This window comes from Nicotiana sylvestris, chromosome 7 (assembly GCF_000393655.2).
Source record: "Nicotiana sylvestris chromosome 7, ASM39365v2, whole genome shotgun sequence".
Taxonomy (NCBI): Eukaryota; Viridiplantae; Streptophyta; class Magnoliopsida; order Solanales; family Solanaceae; genus Nicotiana; species Nicotiana sylvestris.
This window is the reverse complement of record NC_091063.1, coordinates 116,435,483-116,459,538: the sequence shown is the minus strand read 5'-3', so window position 1 is coordinate 116,459,538 and position 24,056 is coordinate 116,435,483. Positions and strand designations below refer to the sequence as shown.

Below are 24,056 nucleotides of genomic sequence, written 5' to 3'. Positions count from 1 at the left end.
CGAGGTTTTGACATAAGATACTCACTTTTTATAACCTGCTCAATTCATAAGCATGTACAGGAAATAGAGAAACAACTTAGCAATAACTAATATAAATAATAAGGTGTACAGTCAAGGAAGCAGATACTAAATGTGCCTTTTAGATAAAATGATCAAAATCATAATCAAAACATCGAATCTATACATAAAGATGATATGCAACGGTATGTATGTGAATAAATATTTCTACATGAGTCTAGAATATTAATGCATGATAAAAAGTCAAACTTTACCTTAATTTGATGCCTCCCTAGTAACCCACACCTCCTCAATGTCCAATAACACTACGCACACACGGTTCAAGGTAAAATGGGTGATCACATACACTGGAGGGATGGATCCAAATTCATGCGCCCGAGCATTATAGCTCCGTAATTAATCATCAATCTCATGAATGAACCATCGTATCATAATCATAACTACAAAATGTTCCGTCGTGCCCACCTCAGTCCATATCAGAGAACCATAATGTAGGGTTGTATGCATATAAACAAGAGATAAGCATGTATGATGAATATAAATATAGAGATAAACATGTAGAGATGTATGCATGTAAACAAAGTATGACTACTGCCACGACCAAAAACTATAATAGGTCGCGATGGCGTCCAACGCCATCGTTTGGCGAGCCCACACGTGAACCTCCAATTTAATTATCCCTTTTTAACTTTAAAAAAAATAGAAGTTTTCTTTTAAAACACCGAAACTTATTTCTCAAAAGTATCAAGCATGATAAATATATAAAACATAGTGATAGTAATAATAAGTACCACAGTACATAAATGCTAGAAGCCCCCAAAACTCGGTGCCACAAGTGTATGAGCAATCTAGAGATTTATACAAAACTAATACAACTATTGTCTGAAGTATAATAGACAGAAATAATAAACAAAGTAGAGGGAGGCTCCGCTGCTGCAGATCGAAGCAAGGCAAGCAGCTCACCACTAAGTCTCTGTGGAAATGCAGCTACGCGCCCGTATGACCATTGATAGTACATGTCTCAGTACCTGAACATTCAGTACAAAAGTATAGTGTGAGTACGTAAAATAATTCGTACCCAGTAAGTATCTAGTCTAACCTCGAAGAAGTAGTGACGAGGGGTCGACTTGACACTTACTAGTGGTCAAAGAGTAATAGAAATACATAAAATAGGCATGGAGGATGTACAACAAGTAGCAACGAAACATACATTTATAGTAATTCACAACATGAGTTTATACCAAATCACTAAACATGTCATAACCGGCCTTGAAGGTGCTAACTCAACTATTACCGAACCAAATCCAGTCTCAAGTATTAAGCATGAATCTGCAGAGCCGAACAGCCCGATCCCATATTAATAGTGATACTCATTACTACCAAGGCAAAAAGGCCTGATCCGTAATTTAAAACATTGCAGAGGCGAATGACCCAATCCCATAAGAGTAGAGAAAATTACCTCGCTCGCGAAAATACATGCGAGTCGAGAAGACACGAATCCATAATTCATAAAATATTTCCCAATTTTCCAAAGTAAGAGGCTAAATCAGTATCTTTATTCAAATCCTCAATCTCAGTCATAATTAAGGAAATCAATACACATGATAAATACAAATAGCACAGCTAAGGCATGATGTGAATCTAAGTCTACCCGGATATAATATGAATATAGCTATGTACGGACTCTCGTCACCTTATGCGTACATAGCTCCACACAATGAGTATCACACAACATTTAATACACCTAAGGGGATAAATTTCTTCTTACAAGGTTAGGCAAGAGACTTACCTCGCACCCAAGCCCTCAATCCGGCTCTTTAACCTCACTAAAACTCCTCAAATAACGCCAAGCAACTTGACACCAGTGATGTTGATGAAAATCCCCCATAAAATGCTCTCAAATTTACCCAAGACCAAGTGAAAATGAGATAAAAGAGACTAAGTCCCATAATAAATTCAAGTCTTCTCAGTGATTCCTTCTTCGTGATCGCGAAGGCCAATTCTCGCCACTGCCAAAAATCCTTTTCGTGTTCGCGAGCTGGAGTCGCGTTGGGGATGAATCACTATCCAACCTTCCACGTTCCTGATCCCTAGGTCACATTCACGTAGGCCAAAAGCCTCCTTGCCCAGCTGCTTTATTTCCCATACGCGATCGTGGATGGGACTCCGCATTTGTGAAACACTGCCAGGTCCACCTTTGTGATCGCGGACCCTTCTTCGCGTTAACAAAGAGCAATCATCTGCCCCTCCAAATACCCTTCTTTGCATCGCGGGATTATCTTCGCGATCGCGAAGCACACCAGCAGTTTTCAGCCTAGTTCAAACATGTTCCGGGTGGTCTGAAACACACCTGAGCCACCCAGGACCCTATCCAAATGCACCAACAAGTCCATAAACATATTACGGACTTAATAGAAACCTCGGAACACATAAAACAACACCAAAATCAAGAATCGCGCCTCAAAACCTCATTAATCAACTTCTAAGTTTCAAACTAATTTCATCCAACTTCGAACGCGTCAAAACATACTTAGACAACTCGGAATGATGCCAAATTTTACGCATAAGTCATAAATCATAATACGAACCTATTCTAATATTCAGAATTCCAAACAGACATTGATAACATCAAAATCCACATCAAGTAAAACTTAAAAAATTCTAAAACCTTCAAAATGCTAACTTTCAATAATAAGCGCCGAAATTCTCCCGGCCTACCCGAAACTCAATTTGAACATATTCCCAAGTACAAAATCATCATACAAACCTAATGGAGCCTTCAAATATCAATACCGAGGTTATCTACTAAAAGTGTTGACTCAGGGTAAACTTAGCCACCTTAGGCCACTATTATGGAACTAAGTGTTCCGAATTCAACCCGAACACTTCCAAAGCCAAACCAACCATCCCCGCAAGTTATAAAATAGTAAAAAACACATATGGGAAGTCTTAAAAAGGGAAATGGGGATTTATAAAGCAAAAAAGGACATGTCGAATCGTTACATCCTCCACCTCTTAAACAAATGTTCATCTTCATACGGGTCTAGAATCATACTTGGAGTGCTGAATAAGTGTGGATATTTGCTCTATATGTCCTCCTCGGCCTCCCAATTCGTCTCCTTGATTGGATGAACCCTTTACTGGACGTTCACTGCAGAAATCTTCTTAGACCTCAACTGGCGAACCTGCTTGTAAACAATGGCAACTAGCTCCTCCTCGTAGCCCAAGCTCTCATCCTGCTGAAATGTGTCATAATCTAACACATGCGGCCTGTCGGCATGGTACTTCCGGAGCATAGACACATTGAAGATCCGTTGAACTCCCGATAGACTGGGAGGCAAGCAAGCTCATAAGCAACCTCCCCAACTCGCTTTAACACCTCAAATGGGCCAATAAACCTCATACTCAACTTGCCTTTCTTTCCGAACCTCATGATACCCTTCATTGGCGAGACCTTCAAGAGAACTTTCTCGCCCACCATAAATGATAAATCACACGCTTTCTGATATGTGTAGCTCTTCTGTCCGGACTGTGCTATGTGAAGTCACTCCTAAATAAACTTTACCTTATCCAAGGCATCCTTTACCAAGTAAGTACCATATAACCTAGCCTCGTTGGGCTCAAACCAACCGATGGGGGGACGACATCACGGACCATATAAAGCCTCTAATAGAGCCATCTAAATGTTAGAATGATTACTGTTGTTATAAGCAAACTCAGCCAAGGGTAAGAATCTATCCCCCTACCCTCCGAAGTCAATAAAACATTCTCTAATCATATCCTCTAGAATCTGAACCGTCCACTCTGACTGCCTGTTGGCCTGTGAATGAAAAGTTGTGCTGAGCTCTAACCGCTTACCTAACTAACTCTGTACTGCTCTCCAGAAGTGTGAAGTAAACTAAGGGACTCTATCTAAAATGATAGAAATAGGTACACCATGCAGTCGGACAATCTCCCGAATATAAATCTGGGCCAACCTCTCCGAAGAGTACGTAGTCACCACCAGAATAAAGTTTGCGGACCTGCTCAGTGTGTCGACAATGACCCAAATAGAATCGAACTTCCTCAACGTCCACGACAACCCAACTATAAAATCCATTGTGATGTGCTCTCACTTCCACTCCGGTATAACCATCTGCTGAAGTAGGCCGTCTGGCCTCTGGTGCTCATACTTGACCTGTAGGCAATTTAGACATCTCGCCGCATACGATGTCCTTCTTCATCCGATGCCACCAGTAATGCTCCCTCAGGTCACATTACATCTTTGTAGCACCTGAATGAATAGAATACTGCGAACTATGTGCCTCTTCTAAATTTGTCTCCCCTAGACCATCAATATTAGGAACATATAAGCAACCCTAGAGTCGCAAAACACCATCATCACTGATAGTAACCTTCTTGGCATCACCCCGTAGCATCGTCTTCCTAAGGACCAGCAAGTGTGGATCATCATACTGGTGATCCTTAATCCGCTTGAATAAAGAAGACTGAGCCACAACACATGCAAGAACTCGGTTGGGCTCTAAAATATCCAACCTCACAAGTCTATTAGCTAAGGACTGAATGTCCAAGGCCAATGGCCTCTCCTCTACTGAAATGAATGCCAAACTAACCATACTCTCAGCCTTTCTCCTCAGGGCATCCGCAACCACATTCATCTTGCCCGGATGATAAAGGATAATGATATCGTAATCCTTCAATAACTCAAGCCATTTGCGCTATCTCAAATTAAAATCCATATGCCTAAACAAATGCTACAAATTGCGATAATCATTGTAAACCTCACAGAACACCCCATAAAGAGAATGTTTCCAGATCTTGAGAGCATGAACTATCGCGGCAAACTTCAAATCATGTATGGGGTAATTCTTCTTGTGAGGCTTCAATTGTTATGAAGCATATTCAATAACTCGCCCCTCCTACATCAATACATAACCCAAGCCAACGTGTGAAGCATCACAATACATAGTATACATCCCTGGACCGGAGGGCAACACTAACACCAGCGTTATAGTCAAAGCGGTCTTGAGCTTCTGAAAAATTTCCTTGCAATCATCGGACAATCTGAACGGAGCACCCTTATGGGTTAATCTATTCAAAAGTGTTGCAATAGACGATAAGCCCTCCATAAACCGATGATAATAACTTGCTAACCCCAAGGAACTCTTGATCTCGATCACTGTGGTAGGACAAGGCCAACTCTGAACTGCCTCGACCTTCCTAGGATCCACCTTAATACCCTCACCTGATACACCATGCCCCAAGAAAGCAACGGAGTCTAACCAGAACTCGCACGTGGAGAATTTAGTATGTAGCTTCTGTTCCCGCAATGTCTGAAGCACTAACCTTGAATGTTACTCGTGCTCCTTTATACTATGCGAGTAGATCAATATGTCATCAATGAAGACAATGACAAATGAGTCAAGATATGTCCTGAACACCTGATTCATCAAATCCATAAATGCCATCAAGGCGTTAGTCAAGTCGAAGGACATCAGTTAAAACTCGTAGTGCCCATACCTAGTCCAAAAAGCCGTCTTCAAAACATTTGAAGCACGAATCTTCAGCTGATGATACCCAGATCTCAAGGAGATCTTAGAGAACACCCTGACACATTGGAACTGGTCAAACATTATCAATACGTGGAAGTAGGTACTTATTTTTTTATGGTGACTTTGTTCAACGGGTGGTAATCAATGCACATCTGCATACTCTTATCCTTCTTCTTCACAAATAACAGTGGTGTGTTCGAAACACTTGCCTGATAACCCCTTCTCAAGCAACTATTGAAGCTACTCCTTTAACTCCCTCAACCCTTTTTAGCCATGCGGTAAGTTGAAGTAGAGATAGGCTGGGTGGCTGGCACCAAATCAACACAGACGAACCCCTCTACATTAATCAAGGCAACTCAGGCATCGCCAAGGTAACAGTCTTGGCATGGGAATAAAAAATGGCACCTCAAAATCAACTATCTCGAGTAATAGAAGATCCACTCTAGTCTCAAAACCACAGAAAGTCACCACATAGGACTGGTAGACGCGATCCACAATAACAGAATCACCCACTAGCATGGACACATATATAAGAACACCCAAGGACTCGCGAGATACATCTAGATATGGAGAAAATAGAGAATAAACATAGGAATAAGTAGACCATGGATCAAATAATACGGAGGCATCCCTATCGCAGACAGAAATAGTACCTATGATCACTGCATCAGAGCCAGATGCCTCTGGCCTGGCTTGGGAAAGTATTAAATCTAGCCAAAGCACCACTTGACCAGCATCCACCTCTAGGGAAACCCTTACCCACCTGCCCTCTGCCTCTAGCCGGCCGGCCGGTGTGGTAGTTGGTGCAGTAATCATGGGCAGATGATCCAGCTGCATGGATTTTCCCCGAACATAAAACCTCTTCACGTGGCCAAACTCCCCGCACTCAAAACAACCCTTGGGAGTAGTGGACTGCTGACCTGAAGTCTGACCCTGATGGTCCTAATACCCACTGGAGGAGCCCTGAATAGTCAGCAGATGGTAAGTACTCTCTGGAAAACCACTGAAGTAGGGTTGTGCTAGAGCACTCTAAATAGGTGATGGTGCTGAATGCATGGGCCTGCTAGGCTGGCCCCTAACAAACTGACCTCTGGCCCCAGGTGGGGTACAACTGAACCCACCAAACTGTCGGGGTCAGTTATCCCTCGGCGCAAACTCTCTATTGCAGTTGCAGATATGCTCAATCCTCCGAGCTATATCCACAACCTGATGAAAGGGAGTCCCCATCTTTGCCTCACGAGCCATAGAAACCTAGTTCTTAGGGTACAGATCAGCAATGAACCTCCGCACCCTCTTTGTGTCTATGGGGAGTATGATAGTTGCATGTTGGGACAAGTCAATGAATCTCGCCTCGTAGTCAGTCACAAACATATGACCCTGACAGAGTCACTCAAACTGACCCCATATCTCCTCTCTCTCTAAAGGTGGTATGTACTTCTCCAAGAACAGATGTGTGAATTGATCCCAAGTCAAGGGAGGTGAACCTGTTGGCTTGCTAAGAAGGTAAGCCTCCCGCCATCTGCGGCCCTTGCCCTCAAGATGAAAGGTGGTGAAGCCCACCCCGTTGGACTCCAATATCCCCATGTTATGTAGCTTATCCTTCCACCGATCAATGAAATACTGTATGTTCTCTGACCACTCACCCCCTAACGTTAGGGGGCGTAGCCTAGTCCATCTGTCCAACCACTTCTACTTCTCAACAGTCGCGACTGGCACAGGCTCTGGCATAGCCACTTCAACTGGCTGGACCCTATCCATAGGTAGTGCACATGGGGTCTAATAAATGGCAGCAACGTGCCCTGGAACCTGAGAGGTAGGGGTCTATGCTCCCCTCTCCCGCCTAGGATGTGGCTGGGTCCGTTGGAAATAAATTAGTCTGTGTCATAGAGTCCATGAACCGCAATATACGGCCCATGACCTCCTGAAATCCCGCAGTCATGAAATCTACTAGGGCTGACTCAGTTGTAGGAACCTCATCATGTTCCTCAATAATAGGATCCTCCACTGGATCCACTAGAGGTACAACAAAATCAACTCTGGGATGCCCTCGTCCTCTAACAGGAGTTAGAGCCCTCCCTGACCTCGACCTCTAGCAATGGGGGAAGCATCTCCTCTACCGCCTAGTACATCTACTATGAGCGTTCTCACAAATACAAAGATACTCACCACAATATCAAATGCATGATAGGATATGAAGAAAGAGAGATTTCCTAACACCTTATAGCCTCTCAAATATAAGTACGGACGTTTCTGCACCAATCCGTAAGACTCTACTAGGCATCATCATGACTCGTGAAACCTATGTGAACCTAAAGCTCTGATACCAAGCTGTAAAGACCCAAAACCTATAATAGGTCGCGATGGCGCCTCACGCCACCATTAGGCAAGCCCACACGTGAACCTCCAATTTAATTATCCCTTTTTAACTTTAACAAAACAGAAGTTACCTTTTACAGCACCGAATTAGGTAAGATCTCATGCAACCATACAAACTTCTTTCTCAAAAATATCAAGCAAGAAAAATACATAAACCATATTCATGGTAATAATAACTACCACGGAACATAAATGCTAGAAGCCTACAAAACCTAGTGCCACAAGTGCATGAGCAATCTAAAGATTTATACAAAACTAATACAACTACTATATAAAGTATAATAGACAAAAATAGTAAACAAGGTAGAGGGAGACTCTGGTGCTGCAGATCGAAGCAAGGCAAGCAGCTCACCCCCAAGTCTCTGTGGAAGTGCGGCTATGCGCCCATGTGACCAGTGGTAGTAACTGTCTCAGTACCTCCACATTAAATGCAGAAGTGTAGTGTGAGTATGTAAAACAACGTGTACCTAGTAAGTATCTAGTCTAACCTCAAAGAAGTGGTGACGAAGAGTCGACTTGACACTTACTAGTGGTCAAACAATAATAGAAATACATAAAGTAGACATGGAGGATGTACAATAAGTAGCAAAAAATAGATAAAAACATTTATAGTAATTCCCTACATGAGTCTATATTAAATTACTAAACATGTCATAACTTGACTTGAAGGCACTAACTCAACTACTATCGAACCAAATTCAGTCTCAAGTATTATGACACGAATATATTGAGGCGAACGGCCCGATCCCATAGGAATAGTGATACTCAATACTGCCGATGTTAACGGTCCGATCCCATAAGAATAGTGTTACCGTACTGCCGAGGCGAATGACCTGATCCCATATGAGCAATTTAAAACACTGTCGAGGTGAATGGCTTAATCCCATGAGTAGAGAAATTTACCTCGCTCATGAAATTACATGCGAGTCGAGAAGACACGGATCCATAGTTCATCAAATATTTCCCAATTTTCGAAAGTACTAGGCTAATTCAGTATCTTTATTCTAATCCTCAATCTCAGTCATAATCAAGGAAATCAATACATATGATAAATCCAAATAGCACAACTAAGGCAATGTGAATCTAAGTCTACTCGATCATAACATGAATATAGCTATATACGGACTCTCATCACCTCGTGCGTACATAGCTCCCCACAACAAGTAGCAAACAATAGTTAATACACCTAAAGGGATTTCCCTTTTACAAGGTTAGTCAAGAGACCTACCTCGCTCCCAAGTCCTCAATCCGGCTCTATAACCTCACTAGAACTTTTCAAATGATGCCGAGTAAACCGAAACTCGTGATGTTGATAAAATCCCCCATAAAATTCTCTCAAATTCACCCAAGAACAAGTGAAAAATGAGAGAAATGATACTAAGTCCCGTAATAAATTCAATTCTGCCAAGTGATTCCTTCTCCGCGATCTCGAAAAATGTCTTGCGATCATGAAGTCCAATTCCTGCCACTGCCAAAAATCCTCTTCACGTTTGTGACCTGGAGGTCGTGTTCATGATGAATCACTTCCCAACCTTCCCCGTTCGTGATCCCCAGGTCGCGTTCACGTAGACCAAAGGCCTCCTTGCCTAGCTACTCCATTTCCCCCACACGATCGTGGATGGGCTTCTACGTTCGTGAAGTACTGCCAGTTCCACCTTCGCGATCGCGGACCCTTCTTCGCGTTCGCAAAGGGCAATTAGATTCCTCTCCAAATCACCTTCTTCGCGATCGCGAAGCACACTAGCAGTTTTTAGCCTAGTTCAAATATGCTCTGGGTGGTCCAAAACACACCTGAGCCACCTGGGACCCATTCCAAATGCACCAATAAGTCCATAAACATATAGCGGATTTACTCGAAGCCTTAGAATACATAAAACAACACTTAAATCAAGATCACGCCTCAAAACCTCATTAATCAACTTCTAAGATTCAAATTAATTTCATCCAACTTCGAATGCGTCGAAACATACTTAGACAACTCAAAATGATGGCAAATTTTATGCACAAGTCATAATCACAATATGAACCTATTCCAAGGTTTGGAATCCCAAATGGACATCGATAACACCAAAATCCACATCAAGCCAAACTTAAGAAATTCTAAAACCATCAAAATGCCAATTTTCAACAATAAGCGTCGAAATGCTCCCGGCCCACTCAAAACTCAATCCGAATATATGTCCAAGTCCAAAAATCAACATATGAACCTATCAGAACCTTCAAAACTTGATTCCGATGTCATGTACTAAAAGTATTGTCTCAAGTCTAACTTGGCCATCTTAGGCCACTATTATGGAACTAAATATTCCGAATTCAACCCAAACCCTTTCAAAGACAAATCAACTATTCCTGTAAGTCATAAAATAGTAAAACCACAAAGTCTTAAATAGGGAAACGAGAATCTATAAAGCAAAACGACCAGTCGGATCGTTACAACTACCGCTATAATACGTTATCCAACATACAAAATATTTCATCATAATTATAAACAAGTCAAAACCCTAGACATTATTTATAGCATGAATAAGGATACTCGAGTAGTCATACAAAAAGATATGGCATGTTACAAGTAGAACATATATCAAAATAAGACATATAGAAGCCTAAAATCTACCTCAAATATGGTATAACTTTGGTATCCGTATATATGCTCGTCACCTCGCATATACGTTACACCTAAACACGTAGCATGTAGCACATAAGTCCATTTTAGGAATGATTTCCTTAGTCAAGGTAGTTAGGATACTTACCTTCTCTAGATTAGGCTTCAACCTTTCAAATGCCTTTTCCTCTATCCTCGACCTCCAAATGATCAAAATCTAGGTGAAAAATACTCAACGACGTCAAATAAAGCTATAAAAATAAACTCCAAATGATAAAGATTTGATCTTTAATAAAATCTCAAAAGTAAATAAAATTCAATCTCATGCCCACATGGTCAAAACCCAAGAGCAAAGTCGAATTTCGTGATCCATAACCTCACGAGTCCAAATATATAATTAATTTTTAAATTCGAGTCCTAATTGATGTTCAAACCCTCAAAATATACTTTCTTAATTTTTAAGTGAAAATCCTCTTTTGCACTTTTAGATTCCTTGATTTAAAAGACAAAATCAATAATAGATCCAAGTAATAACTATAGATTTAGATTAGGATTTCTTACCCCAGCTATTTAGATGAAATTTCCTTCATAAATTCTCCCAAATTCGTAATGTGTAGCTCACAAAATGATAAAACAAAGTCTATGCACGAAATTGGACTATTTATGCAAAACTACAAAATTGATCTGGTGCCACAATGAGTGCACCACCATCATTTGCGACAGTAGGTGTAGTATGCCTACTACCGTGCTTGGCCTATGTGCGAGAGTAGGTGCGCCACACTTGTTATTCTCTGCTACAATTTTTCTACAATCTCGTTTCAAACTCCCTAGAACACCCTAAGAACTCACCCGAGCCCCTTAACATCCCTTCAAACCACCCCGACTAGTTCATATACCTTACACAAACTTTCCCAAGGGCTCAAATCATATATGAAAATATCACATCTAAGAATTAAGGTCCAAAACAAATCATGAATTATCCTAAGTTCTTTAAATTTCAATGTTCACAAAATATGTCTCAATCACGCTCGAACCCCTTGGGTGCTCAATCGAACATACATACAAGTCCAAAATATCATACAAACCTATCGGAGCCTTCAAATCACCAATTCAAGCTTGTTAATCCAAAATATTAACTTGGTCAACTCTCTTAAACTTTAAGCCCCTAGTTTAGGATCTAAGTGTTCCAAATTACTCTCGTACTTCTCAGGATCTAAACCAACTATACTTGACAAGTCATAAAACCCTAAATAAATTTACGAGAAGTCTCAAATAGGAAAATGGAATTCAAGAACTCAAAACGATCGGTTGCTTTATTACAAATCTCCCGTGTGTCTTTATTGTCACACTGTTCTTATAAGGTCATTAAACCTAGGATGCTCTGTAATATTGGTAAAGAATTTGAAAGGCCTTGGATACAACTGAATTTTCTGGCAGCATTATAGGAAAAAAGGAGAATGATTTGTGGGTTGAGGAAATTTGCCTCAATATGCCCATATTGTTGTATCCATTGAAAATTTCTCAAGGCTCAATCTATCTTATTATACACTCTATTGTCGGTGTCCTACTTATTATACCAAGTGAAGTATCATTCCCTACATCATAGAGAAGTTAACTAGAGGGTATCAAGCAGTCATTGGAACCCTTGAATTTCTTGTTGAGTCATAGGTAAACAAATTTTATCCTTAGATGTTAAGACATTGTTGAAGTCTCCACACAACAACCAAGGAGTCTGCACTTGAGATTTTTTGTTGAATAAGTTCTCTCCACAGTATGTGCCTTAGCTGGAGTTCATTATTTGCATACACCATTCTAGGACAAACATAGAATGGGTTATCCTCTACTAGGCAATAAATAAATTGCTCTTTGATATTTAGAACCTACACATTTGGGTGGCCTTTCCATAAGACCTGAATCCTACCAGCATTAGGGTAGTTGCAGCATACATTCCATTCCTTTGCTATATTTTGAATAGTTCTCTTAGATATGTTTCTCTTAACTCTTATCTCTATATATCCAAATAGGTCCACTTTATTTCTAAATAGAAAGAACCTCACCTCATTTACTTTTTCTTTAGCTGGAACAAAAATTTTCCAGCCATGTGACTGTCTAGTCCTTCATTTCTTATCAATATGGTGAGCTAATCTGCAATACTTAGCTTTAAGAAAATCAGCCCACAATCTATGACAATCACTAAATCTCTGCCACTTTTTAATAGCCAAATCATTTCTAATATCCTCCATTTATCTCAAGCATGGCCCAACTTACAATGTTAGGAAGCACATATAAGCCCATGAACTCCAATGATATTTTTAATCCACAAAAATCTAGCAAGTTGTCTCTCAATTTGCTTGAAAGTAGTCTTAGGAGGTTCTGTTGCAGCTAGAAAATTCAAAGATTGAGACTACAAGACACGCATGATCAATATGGCTCTCTCCCACATATAATAACTTACCATACCAACATGTTATCCTTCTAATGATTTTGGTGACCAGATCATTGAAAGTAGAGATCTTCTTCCTCCTTATATATAGTGGACATCCTAAGTATTTAATATGAAATTTATCGCATTTGTAACTAGTAATTGCTTTAATTTTTATGATCTAAGATGCAAAAAAAATAGACAATAGAAAATAGCTCTTTTCATCATTAATCTTTTGGCCAGAGTGTAATAATTCGGCCGGTCGTTTTGTGTATTTAAGTCCCGTTTTTCCTTTTGAAATTCTCGTATGTGTATTTGTTATTATTTAACTTGTGGGTTGGTTGGTTTTGTTCGGGGAGGTTTTGGATTGAATTGGAACACCTAGTTCCTAGTATGGAAGCTTAAGTTGTGAGGATTGACCAAGGTTTGACTTTTATGAAAATGATCCTAGAATGGTATTTTGATGGTTCCAATAGGTTCGTATGGTGATCTTAGACTTAAGCGTCTCCTCGGATTTGAATTCTGAGGTTCCTAGGACAATTTGGCTCTTCTTATCGAAGGTTGATAATTTAAAGGTTTAGAAATTTCACAAGTTTGAATACGGGTTGACTTTGTGGATATCAAATATAGACTTTGGTCTTCGGGACTTGAAATAAGTTCGTTTTGTTACTTGGAACTTGTGTGTAAAGTTTGGTGTCATTCCGAGTTGATTTAGTAGAAATTGGACGCTTGGTAGTGATTTTAGTTGTTCTTGAATTTTATATTTTGCATGATGCATTTCGATGTTTGATTCATGGGTTTATACATTATTTTGGTGTTTTGAGCTCGCGGGCAAATTCATATGAGGTTTCTAGACTTGTGTGGATATTTGGTGTGGATCCCCGAGGGCTCGGGTGAGTTTCGGACGTGTTTCAGAGTGTTACGGGCTTGCCTTAGTTTTCTGGTACTGTCAAACTCGTATTTGCAAAGGTCTGCTCGCACTTGCGGTGGCCTTATCTCATTTGCGAAGCAGGGGCTTCCTGGGGGACCTCACAAATGTGAGGAGTTGGTCGCATTTGTGATAGTTGACTAGGAAGTTGGGACTTCACTTTTGCGAAGTCTTCATCGCATTTGCGATGGGGGATGGGAGCAGTGGAACTTCGCATTTGTGAAGTTCTTGATCGCAATTGCGACATTCTTTGGGTTGGGCAGTCTTCGTATTTGTGATCCATTGGTCGCATTTTCGAACCTTAGGTCACAAATGCGACATCTCCAGCTCGTTTATAGCTGGTTATTTCGGGATTTAGTCTCATTTTATGACATTTTAAGCCTTAGACTTGGTGGGAGTCAGTTTTTGAAGTGGATTTTCACACATAGCTATTGGGTAAGTGATTTTCACTTAGTTTTGATATTATAACTTGATTCCATATAGATTTTAACATAAAAATCATGGAATTTGAAAAGAATATTTGGGAATTTTTTACTATATATTGATAGTCTAGATCTACCCCTCGACTTGGTTTTTGGATTCGTGGGGTTATAGATAGTATAGATCTACCCCTCGACTCAGTTTTTGACCGGACGAGCCAGGGGTTGACTTTTCGACAATTAGGTAAAGATTGGGCCTTTGTTGTTTGGAATTGATTTCTTTAGCATTGTTTGATGTTATTGAGTCATTTCTTGCTAGATTTGAGTCGGACGGAGGTGAATTTTAAAGGAAAAGAATTTTGCAATATTGAATTAGCTTGTTGAGATATGTATCTTGCCTAACCTTGTGTGGGGATACACCCCTAAGATTTGGCCTTAATTTCCTAGTTGTGTTATGTGAAAGGCGACGCATACACGAGCTGACGAGTATGTACACGGGCGTATGTGTGGTTTATGACCGAATTAGGCCTTAGGCTATTTATACGCATTTGGGGTTGTTCTCTATATGAAACATGCTTAATCCCTTTGTGACTACAAGATCATGATCACTAAATTTGATTTTGCCATAGTCATGTTTTATTGTTGAACACTCGTCCGCACTTTTATGTTATTGTCATATGTCCTTGTGCACTTTGTTATTAAGTTGTGAGATTATATCTTGATAAAACTTTAGGTATTGTTGGTTTTGTGATATTGTGACATATGTTCGGTTGCAGCAAAGTGAGCAAAATAAAATGGCCCATGGTCAAGAAGCTGCTCAATTGCACTAAAAGCTTCAAGAGGTGAAGGCTAAGTAGGTCAGGTTACATGATGTTATGATTACTACTCCCAAGCGTGAGTCAGCCTCGGAGGATCAAATAAATAACTTGAAGGCAGAGCTGACCTCCAAAACCGAGGAAGCCAATGTTGCCGAGGAGAAGAGGGATCGACTGGAGGAGAGGCTAAAGAGGTCGATGGACCAAAACCAGCTCCATTCGTCGACGAATGTTGAGCTCGATGCTCACCTCGGTGCCCTGAGATCCAAGAGAGACGACCTCCAGGACAAAATTGAAAAGTTTCAGGAACAGCTCCAGGACTAAGAGGATTCCCTTGTATTTGAGAAGACTATTCAATATACCATATAAGGAGGAAGACCTTGAAGAGGAAAAAGTGGGCATTGCTAATATAGATGATTGCATTGCCTAGGTCCGAGAACTGGAGCTGTCTGCTCGAGAACACCTTGCCCCTCATCCCACTGCAACTGACTCCATGAGTACCATTCTGAGTACTCGAGAACTGAAGGGGAGATTGAAAAATATGAGGATGAAGTCCAAGAACCGGAGGCTGATCCACCTTCCTCCATTAGGAGAGATGCAGATCCCTCCCTTTCTTCGAGCTCCAGCGGCAATGATGCTTAGTTTCTTTTTTCTCTTCTTTTTTTACTTTGTAATCATGTCAAACTTTTTACCAAGTTTGACATTTTGATGAATAAAGAATATTTTTGCTTAAGTGTTGTGCAAAATGCATTTCTTCAGTGTCGAATTAGTTAAAGCTTTAGGTATGCTTTCATCTGATAGCTTTTAATTCCGGGCAAAAATTCTTCAGGATTCAACCCTTTACTTTGAAGGTTTCATAAGAGAGGGCCATCTTATATTTATGGTGCTCTTAAATAGGATGTCTCATGTTCGTTCTGACACAAGCATTTGAAGTTTTTGTTAACTTTCAAATGATAAAATCAGCTCATCATTTAAACAAGAAATAAAATTAAAAAAAGGACTTTATTTTATTCCTTCTAACTTTAAAAGTACACGAGCATTCATCTCCTAAAGGAAAAAACTGTCAATACATGTGGCTAACTTGTATAACTTATTTTTACGGGGCTGGTTATGCAGTCCCTGGCTCTGATGAGACATTATTATTCCCGGTTCTAGCAGTCCCCGATTTTCGTGGCATTCATTGTTGTCGTATCTTATACTATCCCCCCTTGTATTCCTAATGTGAAATATGTGAATTGGAACACTTGAAGTCTTGCTTCGTTGGTTGAAACACTTGTGAATGGTTAAATAATCTTTCGTCAGTATTGATAGGATCCAGAGCTTCCGCACCATATACGAGAGAGAAAGGTGTTTCTCCCGTGCTTGACTTCATTGTTGTCCGGTATGCCCATAGTACACCCAGTAGCTCTTCAGGCCATTTGCCTTTAGCAGCTTCTAGCTTCTTTTTAAGGTTCTGGATAATCACCTTATTTGTTGATTCTTCATGTACATTAGCACTTGGATGGTATAGAGAAGATGTAATTCTCTTGATTTTCAAACCTTCCAAAACTTTTATGACTTTTGAGCCTACAAAGCCCGTTGTCACAAGCAATTTCCTTTGGTATTCTGAATCAGCTGATTATATGGTCCCATATGAAGTCCATCACTTCGCGTTCACCGATCTTTTGGTAAGGACCTGCTTCAACCCATTTAGAGAAGTAGTCCCGGTGGTAGAGAACCAACTATTTCCATTCCCCATTTCATGAATGGCCACGGGAACAACATCGAGTGCAAGAGTTCTGCTGGTTGATGCACCAGTTGTGCATGGCGTTGACATCTGTTGCATTTCTATACGAATGCCTTTGCTTCCTGCTCCATTCGGGGCCAATAGTAACCTATCTTAACCAGCTTTACACCTAATGAATCTGCATTGGAATGGTTCCCGCAAATACCTTCATGGACTTCTCTCATCATGTAGTCCTCCTTTGAGGCTCCCAAGCATCGAGCCAATGGTCCTTGGTATCATCTTCTATATAATTGCCCATACACGAGGCAGTAGCGGGCAGCTTTGGTTCGTAGTACCCGGGATGCCTTCAGGTCTTCAAGTAATTTTCCATGGCAAATATATTCGACGAACTTATTCCTCCAGTCCCGGACTAAGTTAGTTGAGTTGAACTCACAGTAATTGTCCACGTGCAATACCAAGTGCAGAAGTTAGACTATTATACTGGAGTTAGATCTTTTCATCTGCGTTGATGACCCCAAATTAGCCAATGCGTCTGCTTCCACATTTTCTTCTCTCGGAATGTGTATGATCGACCATTCCCTGAATCGTGCTAGCAATGCTTGAACCGTATACACATATTGTTGCATGTGTTTTTCTTTTGTGTCAAAAATCCCGTACACTTGGTTTATTACCAACTGGGAATCACATTTGATGTCGATGACCTTGGAGCCAAGTCCTCGGGCCAGTTCAAATCATTCTTCTTCTCGAACCAAAACAACACTTAACTACTTCCGATACCGCTAGATATATAAGTAGTTGTTCGCCTTGCCCCAATTTTGATATTAACGGGGGGCTGGACATGTACCTTTTTAAAATCCTTCAGTTCCTGCTAGCATTCGGGAGTCCACTTGAAATTATTCTTCTTTTTCAGAAGTGAGAAGAAGTGATGATATTTTTCCGAGGATCTTGAGATGAACTTGCTTAAAGCGGCCAACCTTCCGGTTAACCATTGTACCTTTTTACGCTCTTTAGCTGATCTGAATGTCTTCGATTGTTTTGATTTTATCAGGAATCACCTCGATCCCTCTTTGCGACCCCAAGAACTTACCGGAACCAACCACGAACGCACATTTTTCTGGGTTAAGCTTCATGTTGTATTTTCTTAGAATGTTAATGGTATCTTGGAGGTGTTTCAAGTGATCTCGTGCATCTAAAGACTTCACTAAAATGTCATAGATATATACTTCCATTGTTTTGCCTATTTGTTTCTTGAAACATTTTGTTAACGAGCCTTTGATAAGTGGCTCCGGCGTTCTTAAGCCCAAATAGTATCACATTATAATAGTATGTGCCAAAATTCATTATGAAAGAAGTTTTTTCCTGATCCCCCGAGTTCATTTTGATTTGATTGTACCCGGAGTAAGCATCAAGAAAACTCATCAACTCGTGCCCGGCCGTAGCATCAATCAATTGATCAATGTTTGGTGAACGAGTCTTTAGGGCACGCCTTATCTGTTTGGTCTCCTCTTATCTTTTTGATTCCTTCCGGGATTGGGAATTTCAGTAGTTGATGATATATTGAGGGCACAGCCTTCATCTTGTGTATCCACGGCCTCTCGAGGGTTACGTTGTAGCCCACGTCATATCTACCACTTCGAATAAGGTAGTTTTACCCCCTCAGCGTTCATGGACAGCAGGATCTCACCTCAGGCTGTCACACTTGTCAAGTTGAACACAACTAAGAGTTTTGTCGCCGGTATGATGCTTCCGGTCAACTTTGCTTGCTCCAACACTCTTCATTGGATGATGTTGGCTGACTTCCTAGGTCAACCAAAACACGCTTAATTTTGAAATCTAAAACATTAAGAGAGATTACCAGAGCGTCATTATGTGTAAAGAGTCCATCAGCGTCTTCCTCCATGAAGGTGATATCATCTTTTGTGAGTCGTCGATATCTTCGTTTTCTTGGCCGCCAAGAAGGTTACACCATTGATTTCTTTCCCTCCAAAAATCATTTTGATAGTTAGCTGAGGAGAGTCTTCTACCACTTTTGAAGGCTCCAAATTGTCCCGGCTCAGCCGTAGTTATTTTTGGATTGATCGCTTAAAATTCCCTGAGATGGCCATTCTTAAACAATGTCACCACCTCTTCTCGTAAATGCCGGTAGTCCCCATTGTTTGGGTGTGAGTCCCATGATATTCACACCCCAAGTTGGGATCCCTTTAGCTAGGATCGGATCTGATTGGCTTCGGGAATCGCGCTTCTTTGATATTCCTCATCATCGACACCAACTCCATTGTGCTGATGTTGAAGTTATAATGTGGTAACCTGGGATATGTGGAATCCCGGGTCCCCAATACCTCTTTTCCTTGTAATTACCTGTTGGTCCGGCCATGGCTGATTCTTATATCGGGAATGAACCTGTCCTAGGACCAAAACCCTTTGTTGTTGCGTCCATCGGTTCTTTCATGCGGCAATAAATGACATTTAGAAGACCGTCGATCCGCATCGAAGTCACTTTTAAACTTGTCTTGGTTTTTGTCTCGGTCTCGTCCCTTGGTTAACATCGAGAACCCGATTTGATCGTCTTTTATTCTTATTTTTGACTCATAACAGTTATAGACATCCGCCCATGTGGTTGTTGGGAATTCGAGCAGTCTTTCCTTCAAATTTTGGGAGGCGTCAGAGCTTCGCGGATTCAAACCCTTTATGAACGCCTCCACTGCCCACTCATTTGGTACAGTTGGTAGTAGCATCCTCTCTTTCTAGAATTGGATCATGAATTCTCGCAAATTTTGGACTCACCTTGCACAATCCTGAATATGTTTGCCTTTCTGGCTTGGACCTTTTTTGCCCCGACATGGTCCTTAATAAATGAATCTGCAAGCATTTCAAAAGAGTCAATTGAATGTTCGAGTAAGAATGATTACCATGTCAAAGCCCCCTTTGCAAGGGTTTCATCAAACTTCTTCAATAAGACCGATTCGATCTCATATTGAGCCAAATTGTTCCCTTTCATAGCCATGGTGTAGGTTGTGATGTGCTCCTGTGAATCCGAAGTCCCATCGTATTTTGGTATGTCCAGCATCTTGAAGCTATTCAGAATTAACTCTGGCATTGCACTCGGCATAAATGGCAATTGCATGTATTTTTCGAATCTGGGCCTTTCAGAACTGGTGGTGCGCCCGAAATATTATCCATTTGGGCATAAAACTCCTTCGCATTTTCATCCATCCGTTTGTTCATTTCCCTTATGGACCTCATGAGCTCGGTTTTGAAGGGGTCATTTTCGTTGTCATTCCCAGATCCACTACTGGTCCCTCCGGCACCATCGAAACCTCCCTCCCTCCTTGGGGTGTTATTATCGACTCTTTGAGTCGTTTGATTTGCAGGAGCACTAGGAGGAACCGAGCCCCTTCCGTTTGTAATATTGGAAGTACCTGATAACGTTTGTTTTAACTTCGTCATTACCTGGTCCTGCCTTGAGAGATGACTCATTATTGCCTTCTGCTGTTCTCTTAAGATTTTATCTGTTTCCACGACATGTTCTTCTATTGCGTCATCGGGAGTTGAGCTCTCGCACATGTCGGAGGTATTTCCCTTGACGAATCGGGGTTGTTTCATCCCCTTCGTTACAGGTGTCACTGATTGAATCTTCATGTTGAGGCAAATCTCTGTGACCCTCAACGTTGTGTGTGATTTTGACATCATTAGCTGCCATTTCTAATTTCTTGCTAGGGAAAAATCAAACATGTTAGTAACAAACGTAAGGATCAAAGCAATTACACAATTGTCTAAGCCCCACAGTAAGCGCCAAACTATTTACCCGCAAAACGGTACAATTAAATTTGTTACGTAGTTTATAGACAAGAGAACTGATTTGATCCAAAAACGATAAAGAAATAAGATAAAAATAAGACTTAGCAATAGAAATTAAAGAAGATGACAAGCCTAGCTCCGAGCGCAATATCTCCATGAAAAAAATAAAAGCAATGACAAAGAGAAAATAAAGTTGTTTAATTGAGAGCGAAAGTAAAATATAGCATGTGTTTCTCCCAGAATTTCGTGTGTTACAATGGCTGTTGAGTCTGCTATTTATAGTTATACCTAGGGAAACAAGATCCTATGATCAAGCCCCACTTAAATGATATTAAAGAAGTCATTAATAAATATGTAACGACAGGTCATGAATACAAAATTCTCTGTAATGGTTGCTCATTAATGTTAGAGAATATTCTCTCATTGAATGCTATACGATGTCAAATACTCGATTTGTTCTCGTTGAACATGCTCCCTTCGGATTTACCCAATGTCGATTGCAGTTGTTGTTCCCGGTATTTATTGTTACATTACTCACCTTTTACCTGTCTTTGATTCCACATGTCATGCTATTATTCGATCATTTATTATAAACCAATTTTACCTCATACGTAATGGAAACGTGATTTCTAATCGGAAAAAGAAACTTACTATTACAAACAGAATTAAACCGGTAAGAGAAATAAATGATTAAACTCAATATCACAAGCAAGAGGAACTCACATTACTGTTCAAACATTCATCAAACCAAAGTCATATATTAATAACAGGGGAGGAAATGGACCTTAAAAGTGAATTTGGACTTTGATTCATCGATGACTTTGAAACTTAGACACCGACAAAACTGCGAACAAGACCTCAAATGAAATCCGACCGGATCACCGGAGACGAAAGGAATAAGGAGCTACATATATGTAGCTCTATGAGCTTTGGAGAGCAAGAAAGGAAAAAAAAGGTGTGAGTTATTATGGGTATAAATTAGCTCTGCACTAGTTTGCTCATAGAGCTACATATGGAATAAGGAGAAACGTGTGGTCCCTACCCAAACTAGTGCAGGTGTATGTGAATTATTATGGGTATTAGTACATGGGAAAATTGATAAATATGGAGAAAATCCTAATAAAACTGAAAGATAATATATATATATATATATATATATATATATATATGTGTGTGTGTGTGTGTCTGTCGTGCCTTAAGAATAGTGCGAAGGATGGAATCTGCGAGTTTATTGGAAGGAAATAATGTAGAAGGTGAGGTGGCCAAAGTATATTGGGTCAAAGGATAAAGAATATGTGAATAAAATAAAATGAGAGGAAGGGCACGTGATTACAAGGAAACAGGAACACATGAAATACCATTTTCTTTTTTATCCTTTTTTTTAAAAAAAAATAAGATATAATACTATTAAATTAAAATAGCAAGATCAAATACTAATTAATCAATGTTCATTTATTAAAACCTCTAACTTACAAATTACACTAAGCTATATAAATTATTTTTTGGAAACTTTTCTTTCTTTGTAAATGAAAATAAAACCTATAACTAAAATGTGACTCTTTTTATCATTTTCAATTTTCTTAAATAAAATCTATAAAAAGGTAAAACAAAAGCTAAAACATGTAAATTAAACTTAAAATTATTTACATACTAAAAAGTTGTGAAAAATCTAAATATGATCAAAAATTAGGTGCTCACAACAGGTATACATGGATATACATGTGATATACGTTTGATACAAAAATGATACATATATGATACATATTGTAATACACATATTATCTTTTTTCATGTTCATCTTCTACTTCGTATTTTCAATTCAAACAACTTCAAAACTCTACCGAAATCATCTCAAAATTAAAATTTAAACTCCTTAAGTTGTATTCAATCTTTCCCAACAACACCACTCAAAAGAAAGAAAAAATTTAATATCTTTTTGACTACAAAAGGCTAATTGGCTAATATTGATAATATTTTACAAATTGGCTAATTTTGTATTAACTTACTTAGGGATGACATAACTGGTAATGTCCCTTATTATTTATTTAGAAAGCTTAGATTCAAAATATTTGACATTTTGAAAAACAAAAAGTCATTAATCACTTTTTTGTCTTATGATTATCTAAAGTCTTCATTGAAGGATATACAAGAACCTTGAAAGACAAATATAATATGGATCAGGAGTATGTCCCTAAAGTGCACCAAAACCCTCGTAAACTACTTTTGTTTGGATAGTGGAAACTTAACACTTAAAAACTATCATTTGTAGTTCGTTGCCCCTCTAACTAATTAAAAGGTAGCCACGAAGCCACTGTCATTAGAATGTTGTTATATCTAAGAACATAACAGGTGTTGCAACTTGTGACTTTGTTGTTTTATTTCAAGATCATGACTTGAAATGACAAATCACGTCATCCGTTCCAGCAGTAGGAAATAGGTCAAATTACAGCTAGTACGAGTTGATGAACATGTACAGAACAGGGACAGCTATGGACATTTAAGAAATAAAGCCCTTGATCTTCAAACTCTCAACAGAGTCCCTAATTATTTGCTCCATGTCTATAAATTGTAGTCCCAAATCCATCAACTTCTTACCTCCATCCTTGGCCCTTAATAGTCCAGGTTGAGTATCTTTTGGCAACCTGATCAAGACGAGCAAAATAACTAATTTTTTACCACAAACTCAAAGAGGATTTTTCCAGTGTTTTTTAATTTTATAGCCCAAAGTTTGTATTTTTTGAAAAAGAAACGAAGGAAAAACTACTAATAAGCAGTAAGAGCAAGTCATGGCAGACGGTATTCAACCTCGAAGAAAATCGAAGATGGAAGCTCATTTGAAGGGAAATCCACAATTAACAAGTGAAATTATGTATAGTTTGTACATTTACTTCAGAAACAACATGTGAAGCAGGAATGAAGAACAAATTAATATTCAGAAAAGTCTCAGTTATTAAAGCAGATTAGATAGATTAATGAAGGACTTTTGAAAATTTCTTTTGTGGAGGGTGGATAAGGAAAAGGGATAGCGAATGCCTGCAGCTCTAGGATCACACAAAATTCAAGTTTACTAGGCAAACAAGGTTAGATTAAAAAGTATTACCGAGGAACGTTATATTCAGGGTAAAGCTCTGCAACCTTAGCGGCAAAGTCACCATAGTGAGTTATGGCTTCAACACACATGTGCCTTCCTTTTGCTGAATTGTTTTCATAAACAAGAATATGAGCTAATGCCACATCCTTGACATGGACTAATCCCATAAAGAAATCTTCATATGTAGCGGTGCAGCCTAAGCATAAATAAAATGACAAGGCATGTCATGTTGAGGACACCACCAACAAAGTTTCATAACTAAATACCCATCAAAAGCTTTAAGAAATAGACCAGTAGGTGGCAATATAA

The 24,056-nt window shown here is 39.6% G+C and overlaps 1 protein-coding gene and 1 long non-coding RNA gene across 2 annotated transcripts in view; both read right to left on the bottom strand.

Moving 5' to 3' along the window:
• Window positions 1-750: 750 nt before the first annotated feature.
• Window positions 751-21,762, bottom strand: LOC104240850 (uncharacterized). The gene is made up of 3 exons (XR_714552.2): window positions 21,441-21,762; window positions 10,697-10,765; window positions 751-1,046 (listed from the first exon to the last, which is right to left on the bottom strand). It is a non-coding gene; the product is annotated as an uncharacterized lncRNA (long non-coding RNA).
• Window positions 21,763-23,006: 1,244 nt separating this feature from the next.
• LOC104240849 (cinnamoyl-CoA reductase 1) overlaps window positions 23,007-24,056 on the bottom strand; it is a 28,497-nt gene continuing 27,447 nt past the window's right edge. Inside the window, exons 5-6 of the mRNA XM_009795743.2 lie at window positions 23,757-23,943; window positions 23,007-23,298 (exon numbers count right to left, since the gene is read on the bottom strand). Coding sequence (XP_009794045.1) covers window positions 23,154-23,298; window positions 23,757-23,943 — 332 coding nt within the window. The 3' untranslated portion in view covers window positions 23,007-23,153. The remainder of the gene's footprint in view (window positions 23,299-23,756; window positions 23,944-24,056) is intronic.